Raw genomic sequence first — 7,907 nt, forward strand, 5'->3', positions numbered from 1 at the left:
GGCAGCGCGGAGGGGAGTCCAGGCTAAGCCAACAAGCTGGCCAGTGCTGCACGACCAGGCAGGCACAGAGGCAGCACGGAGGGAGTCCAAGGTAGCACAGCCTTCTGCCAGGGCCTGTGGTGGAGCTGGCAGCTTCAGGAGCCACTGCTGTGTCAGGGATGGGGGTTGGCACTCCCCAGGAACTGCCACCACCATCCTAATGGCCACAGCAGGGGAGCTTCTGTGTGCTGCCGGCTTGCTGTGTGATGGTGATGTCTTTTGGAAGGATGGTGACATCTAGTGCTTGTGTGCATATTTGCCAGCTGAAGCCACGACTAACCCCAGACGTATTGGGCTTTTTTTCAGGAAGGGGACGGTGACAAACAGGTACTGAGCACATTCAACTTGGCACCAGCTCACTTTCCTCCTGAACTGAGATTGTGGCTGACGTCCTAGCGCTCCCAGAAAATATGTTTCCATTTCATGTTCTTTTCAATTTGTCGTCAGCTCACTATTTTTACAAAAAAAGCCAAGTGCTACAGCAAGGGCTTCAATGAGCAGAATCAGCTCTTTATTTAAATTAAAAGGTAAAAAGCAAAATAACTTACATGATGTTAACATTTAGCAGAGAGTCTGGGCGCAGTGGCTCACTCCTGTAATCTCAGCACTTTGGGAGGCCAAGGCAGGCGGATTGCCCAAGCTCAGGAGTTTGAGACCAGCCTGGGCAACATGGTGAAACCCCATCTCTACAAAAAAAAAAAAAAGAAAATAAATACAATTTAGTAGAGGAACTTTTATTTTGCAGTGGTATGAGCACACCTCACTGCAGCCTCATCCTCCTGGGCTCAAGCCTCCACCTCCGCCTCTTCAGTAGCTGGGACCACAGGTGTGTGCCACTATACCCAGCTAAATTTTGTATTTTTGTAGAGACAAGATTTCACTACGTTGCCCAGACTGGTCTTGAACTCCTGGGCTAGAGTGATCCTCCCTCCTTGGCCTCCCAAAATGCAGGGATTACAGGCATGAGCCGCTGCACGTATGCAGACCCATCAGCTGTGTGACCCCGGGCGGCTTGCTTCAGCCTTCCCAGCCAGAAATTTATTTTTTAATCACATTTTGGCATTAGCTGTGGCGATATAGGAAATGTGGTTAGTGGGTTTCTGAAAAAGGATATGATAATAAATGCATGATGTCTTCTCGGATACCTGTCCAGGGGCCCACCTGAGGGCCTTACAATTCTCTGCAGAGAAGAGAAGTTTCTATCTGTAGATAGCCGAATGTTGACTATTATCATGCGTTACCATTGCTTGGACTAAAAACCATGCCCTCCTTGGAAATTTGCTGGGATTTTACATTAGTTTAAATTCAACTACCAGCCATCATTTTCTTTTCTTTTTTATTTTTTGAGACAGAGCCTCGCTCTGTCTCTTGCCATCCGTGCTGGAGTGCAGTGGTACAATCTCGGCTTACTGCAACCTCCACCTCCTGGGTTCAAGCGATTCTCCTGCCTCAGCCTCCCAAGTAGCTGGGACTACAGGCTCATGCCAGCAAGCCTGGCTGATTTTTGTGTTTTTAGTAGAGACGGGGTTTCACCATGTTGGTCAGTCTGATCTTGAACTCCTGACCTCAAACAATCCACCACCTCGGCCTCCCAAAGTGCTGGGATGACAGGCATGAGCCACCGCGCCCAGCCCCGAGCCATCATTTTCAACATGGAAAGGAAAATATGAGAGGCTAAGATTGGTAAATGGAGAAAGCAAACCTGAGTTTTATGCCCACCTGTTCCCTGTCATAGCTTTTAAGATATAACCAAATTCAAAGTGAGAAATGTGATTTCAAGGGATAGGAAACAGAAAGACGTGGATAAAAGGCCCACATTTTGAGACAAGTCCGCGAAGAGCAAAGAGGACAGGAAGAAACAGCAAAACTCGCGTGCCGTGTCTCTCCCTGCTCAGGGCGTTTGACGCCACCTGGGTGGAGGGCGCCATTAGCTCCTGCTACGGAAGAGGAAGCTGAGACTTAGGAAGCTGGAGCAAGCTGCCAGAGCCACACCGCCGACGGGTCCACGTTCATGGCCTGTGCACGGCCTTCATTCTGGCCCCACTGTCAATCCAGCTGAGCACCTGCTGTGTTCAGAGGTTTACAGCCCGTGCAGTCAACCCTGTTCAAGCTGGAAATCACTGGTCCTACTGTCTGGATGGAGACTGTGGCTTTGTGTGACCTGGAGAGTTTGTCTGACTTCAAGTTCCTGGACCTGCAGTAAACTGCAGGCCTCGGGCAGAAGAGCCCAGACGGTGGCTTCCGTTTGGGAAGAGATTGTCTCCTGAGAGAGAAGCATGGTTTGCTGCGCCATGCTGGAAATCTCTGCGCAGCCATGCCTCCTGATCTCTGTGTAGTGGGTACAATTGTATTTTTCCCTCCTGCAAAGATGTGATTAAGTCCTAACCCCCGAACCTATGAGTATAACCTCATTTGGAGAGAGGTAATTTTGCAAATGTAACTAATTAAGGCCAACAAGCTGAGACTCAGGATGGCCCCCAAGTCCAGTGACTGACGTCCGTATGAGAAGAGGAGAGGACACAGCTACAGAGGGGCAACCGTGTGAAGACGGAGGCAGAGACGCGGGTGATGCAGCTACCGGGAATGCCAGGGTTGCCCGCAGCCCGTGAAGCCGAAGGGAGGCTCGTGGTACTTAATTATGTCAGCCGCAGGACACTCACACACTGTCCTTGGAGTGGAAGTTTTCATTTTAAACATGTGGATCTATTTGCCAGAATCTCCCCAACAGACTCCAAACCCAAGCCAGGGTCTAGGCAGGGTAGTGGCTTTCACAGGAGCCCGTCCGTGCTGGTGGCTTTTCCATGCCCTGGACACCTTCTGTTCCCCCTTTCCAATTCTGTGTGTAACACATCCCTGACAAGCCACACATGATGGGGGAAACATTTTGGAGATCTATAAAACAATCATTTAAAAATCACATCGCTTTGGAAAGCCAAGGGTAAAAAATCTTTACATGAACAGTGCATTGCCCAGTATGTTAAAGTGCTTGGAGGTAGTCTGTGTGTGTGTGTGTGTGTGTGTGTGTGTGTGTGTGTGTGTGTGTGTATGTAGCAGGTACATGAATGAGTAAGATAAAGCTCCTGTCTTCCTGGAGGAGACAGGTAGAGAATGCAGGAGGCCTCGCTTCGGGTGTGTTTGGGATGCTGGGAGGCTTCCATGGAGGCAGGGGACCTAGCAGCCATCTTAGGGTTGACGCTCAAAGATCTCAGAGGACACCTAAGAGTTTTCTAGGGGAAGAAGAGGAAGGACGCCATGCAGAGGGGAGAGTAGAGAAGTGGGTTGGGGGGAGCAGCATGGGGGAAGTGGGGAGGGTAGGAGGTAAGGAAGGACTTGGAGGAGCCTGTGCAATTGTGGCTGGCCCTGCGCAAGATGGGCCTGGCAGGCAAGGGGCCAATGGGCCGGGGGTGCTCAAGGCTCTAGGGGCTCCAGAGCCCGGCTGCATCGCTGGAAGCTGGCAGGGCTGCATCAGATGCCGGGTTAGTGGAGACCCTTCCCCAGCATGTGTAGCCTAGAGCTTTTGTGTTATGTCCTGGAGAGGTTGATCTTCCCAGCCAAAGACTCTCCGAAGGGCTCATAGCAATCACTCCTGATGCTTTGCTCGATGTGGAAGCCTCCATGTCCCAGAGGAGCTGTTTGCTCGACCTCCCGGCCATGTGGGCGTAGGAGGCGTGTGGCCAGCTGCCCCTCTGAGCCCATCGCTGTGCCTGTGGCTTTGCTGTGGTCCCACCTGAGCCGCACGTGGGCACCTCGTCCTCTGAGTAAGCTCTCTTGGCCTCCCTGTTTCAGGTGCGTTCTTCACAAAGGTGGTGGATTTGGGCACCTCCTCTCTGAAGCTTGAGATCTGGGACACAGCTGGCCAGGAGAAGTACCACAGTGTCTGCCACCTCTACTTCAGGGGCGCCAACGCTGCGCTTCTGGTGTATGACATCACCAGGAAGGTAGGGCCTGCCTCCAGGCATGTCCCACTCTCCTTCCCATGCACCTGCCTTCTGCTTTCTCCGATGCAATGATGCCGTGGTGTACTCACAAAACAGGGGCCCCATTTGTGAGCACTAGTCACCTCCTCCGGGGGGGCCTCCTGACAACCCCTATCCTCCTCCACAGCCGGGGTTCTCCTCCTCCGTGGTCTGCAGAGCACATGCCACAGCCATCTGCCGCTCAATAGTTCCTGGTGCTGTGTTGGGGCCAGGGTTTGGGGTGATGGCCGGTCCCCAGACTCTTTTGCACAAAATCGTCCTTTGAGGACATCTAGGAGCTCAGGGTATGACCTGAAATACCCCGTGGCCGGCAGTCTCCTGGGCCTGGTCAGGGCGAAGGAGCTGACGTGTGTCCCAGCAGTTTGCTGCCTCGCTGGAAAGGTCACCCAGAGCAGGAACAACCCCTCCTCAGAGGAACGGAGCGGCGCTGCAGACCCGTCCACGGCCAGCTGGATTCTGTGACATTTTACACAACATGACCAGCACCAGTCTTTCCCCCCTGGAATAGCTCATGGAGACCGCCTGTAAGCTGTGTTTGACGTTACTTTTTCTTCTTTCCTAGGATTCCTTCCACAAGGCTCAGCAGTGGCTGAAGGACCTGGAGAAGGAGCTGCAGCCGGGAGAAGTCCTGGTGATGCTGGTCGGCAACAAGACGGACCTCAGTGAGGAGCGGGAGGTGACCTTCGAGGTACTGCCCGGGAGCCCCTGCTGTTCTCTTCCATAGGCGGAGGAGAGAGCCCTGCCCACCTGCGTCAAGACCTTGGCACGCACACGTTCACGCAGGCACACCCGCTCCTGCATGTACTTACATGTGTGCACACGCACCTCCACACCTCCACATGCCCACACGCACTTCCACACACACGCACGCCCCCACATTCACTCACACTTGCACCCACACAAGTTTATAAGCACACACACAGATACAAACACACAAACACACAACTTTCTTTTTTTTTTTTGAGATGAAGTCCTGCATTGTAGCCCAGGCTGCAGTGCAGTGGTGTGATCTCGGCTCACTGCAACCTCTGTCTCCTGGGTCCAGGTTCAAGCAGTTCTCCTACCTCAGCCTCCCAAGTAGCTGGGATTACAGGCATGAGCCACCATGCCCAGCTAACTTTTGTATTTTTTAGTAGAGATGGGGTTTTACCATGTTGGCCAGGTCTTGAACTCCTGACCTCATGATCCGCCCACCTTGGCCTCCCAAAGTGCTGGGATTACCGGCGTGAGCCAACACACCCAGCCCAAACACACAACTTTCTATCTAAATTTCTCTTTTGGTCAAAGATTTCTTTCTGGTCTTTCCTGAAACTCAGGGCCAGGGACAATGACAGTTCAAGGCCAGTGGTGGAGGAGCAGGCACAGGGTAGCCGGTGGAGGGAAGGGCAAGGTGGCGCCTGCAGGGTGGGCTCGGCCTGAATGAGAAAGATCCAGTTCCTCAGCAGAGCTCCCTTCCCCACTCGGCTCCCAGAAGGGGGCTCACCTCACCCAAGTTCTGTCAGGTGGAGGCAGCGGTCACCCAGCTGTCGCTGTTGTCTCTTCCACGACATCTGACTTCCCACCACATTTAGGACGAAGACCACGTAAGCAGCTGCAGGCAAGTGGCCGGTGGGGAGGCCCCACACACACTAGAGGCTGGCGCAGGGGCAGCCCTGACTCAGGGCTTAGGCCGACCTCCACGCCTCCCGAAGAGAAAGGCTCCGGCTTCGATGGAGGCTGAAGAGAGATGGAGAAGTGGGGTGAAGAATTTGGAGAATTTGCGGGGAGAGCAAGGGGAGCAAAGGAAGGCAGCCTCAGCCTGAGCCCTTGTTGCAAGGCAGGGTGGGGAGGGGAGGAGCCTGGCAGCAGAGCTGTGTCCTCTGAGAGTGACTACATGGGCTGTGCGCTCGGGCAGGCACAAACACATGGGCGTGAGGTTCCCAAGGTCTGGAGGGGCAGTGGGCAGCCAGGGTGGGTTTGGAGCGTCTGCCTGGGGAGCTGGCTGAGGAGCAGCTGGCCCAGGCTCTCTGGGTCAGGGTAGGAGGGGTGCATGCACAATTGTGGACAATGCCAGGGCTGTGGGCATGGCTGGCCACGCCTGCTGCCAGTTCCGTGTCTGGCAGGACAGTCAGGAGCCTGAGCTGTGCCCTCCAGGATTTGCCACAGGCTCCTCTTCCTGGGAGAGTCATGGAGGCTAGGGGAGGGGCCTGCACACAGGGGGCCCCCATTCCTCGGCCACCCCTGACTCCTGGGCGAGGCGGTGGCCTTCCTGTGAACGCTTCTTTCCTGGTCTCCCATTGCAAGACTGCTGTCTTCCAGTTTGCCTTTGCTCTGGGACATTCTTTCCTCCCTATAGGAGACCCACGTTGGAAAATGAGGGGTCCCCAGAGGAAAGGCCCAGGTGGGCGCCGTCCAGGGGCCTCCCTCTGCCTTTCATGTTTCCTGGGTTCTCAGTTGGTTCTCTGTCCAGCATTGGAGCCCACAGGTGCCCACAGCCATAGTGAGAGGGGAGCCTCATGGTGGGAGCGTGGCTTCCCAGGTCCTGCAGGAGGAGGAAGGCTGCCACCAGCCAGCTAGAGGAAGAGCCTCTTCCAGGGATCATATCCCGCCCCTCCTGGTCCTGGCTGCTCAGGAGTGCCAAGAAATACAACCTGGACACGAGGCGTGGAGGAGCGCGGTCTGCCCCGCCGGGGCTTCCTTGGGTCTTACTGTTGGGAGTGAAGCAGGTGTTCTTAGGACACTCTCTTATAAACAACGCTGGATTTTGTGGCTGTTTCTTTCAGGAAGGGAAGGAGTTTGCCGACAGCCAGAAGTTGCTGTTCATGGAAACTTCGGCCAAACTGAACCATCAGGTGTTGGAGGTGTTCAGTGCCGTGGGTGAGTGATGCCCCCACTGGCTAGACAAGGTGAGGGGTGCTCGTTCCTGATCGACTTCCCTGGGTCCCCTTTGCTGGTGACTCAGGATCCCATAGAATGTCTCTAGGGACTGGACGGTGACCAGGAGGGGCAGGAAGCCCTTGTTCTATGGTTCTTTGGTTCTATGGGTCCCTGGCTGCTGGGCTGCAGGGCTGTGCTGGGTGGGGGGACTTCCCTCCCTAACTGGCCCCCCTCTCTTGCCATTCACAGCCCGAGAGCTACTGCAGAGAGACAACGGGGAGGGCCAGGCTCCACGGGGGGACGCAGCCGTGGCTCTGAATGAGAGGCCAGCGCGGCAGGCCAAATGCTGTGCACAATAGGTGCAGCCACCCCTGGGGGCTGTGGGAAGACGCCCCCAGCCCGGGCCATGGCCACCTCTGCGTAGTTCTGATTCACTGTCAACGCTGGGTTGCTCCCGAGCCCTAGAGGTTCCTGGAAGTTTGCCCCCTTTATAAAAACCACTTCCCACAGCCAGTGGGAACCGTTCCGCCAGGAGAGGAGCTGGCGTCGCATGACTCCCAGAGGGTGCTGTGCCCCATCCCCACCCACACCATCTGATTTCCGGATGCCTCTGCTGGCCCCGCCTGGATGGTGGCCCCTCAGCCAGGCGGGCTCTGGACACAGAGGAAGCAAGGATTGGAAAAGTCCCTGGAGCACAGCGACAGTGGAAAGATGCCTCTCGCCTGATCTGGGTGGGGGCGCTGGCCCGGAGCCCGGGCTCACCTGCTGCTGGGGGTTTGGGGAGTGGGCCCAGATGGAGGTGGTGGTGCCAGGAAGAAGCGGAGCGATAACCGAGCATGGGGTGGGCCCAGGACTAACGCCTCTGGGAAGGGCAGCTGGGGGCAGTGGCTCTGGCTCCCTCCCATGCTCTCCTGGCTGGAAATGCAGCGAAGCTGAGTTTCTGTCCGATGAGTGGGAAGATTCATTTCACCTGAGATGTAAGTCGTACTGCACATGCATTTCTTTTTCTCCAAAAATTAAATTGCTTTTGACAAT

At 55.2% G+C, this 7,907-nt stretch overlaps 1 protein-coding gene across 2 annotated transcripts in view; it reads left to right on the forward strand.

Moving 5' to 3' along the window:
* The window catches only part of RAB17 (RAB17, member RAS oncogene family), a 16,568-nt gene extending 8,661 nt beyond the window's left edge, over positions 1–7,907 (forward strand). For both annotated transcript variants that reach the window (XM_032277815.1, XM_032277816.1), the window contains 4 exons: positions 3,826–3,977; positions 4,579–4,704; positions 6,779–6,872; positions 7,122–7,907. In XM_032277815.1, coding sequence (XP_032133706.1) covers positions 3,826–3,977; positions 4,579–4,704; positions 6,779–6,872; positions 7,122–7,231 — 482 coding nt within the window. In that variant the 3' untranslated portion in view covers positions 7,232–7,907. The remainder of the gene's footprint in view (positions 1–3,825; positions 3,978–4,578; positions 4,705–6,778; positions 6,873–7,121) is intronic.

The sequence above is a fragment of the Sapajus apella genome, unplaced genomic scaffold, assembly GCF_009761245.1.
Source record: "Sapajus apella isolate SASKATOON/1434 unplaced genomic scaffold, GSC_monkey_1.0 scaffold10, whole genome shotgun sequence".
Lineage (NCBI taxonomy): Eukaryota > Metazoa > Chordata > Mammalia > Primates > Cebidae > Sapajus > Sapajus apella.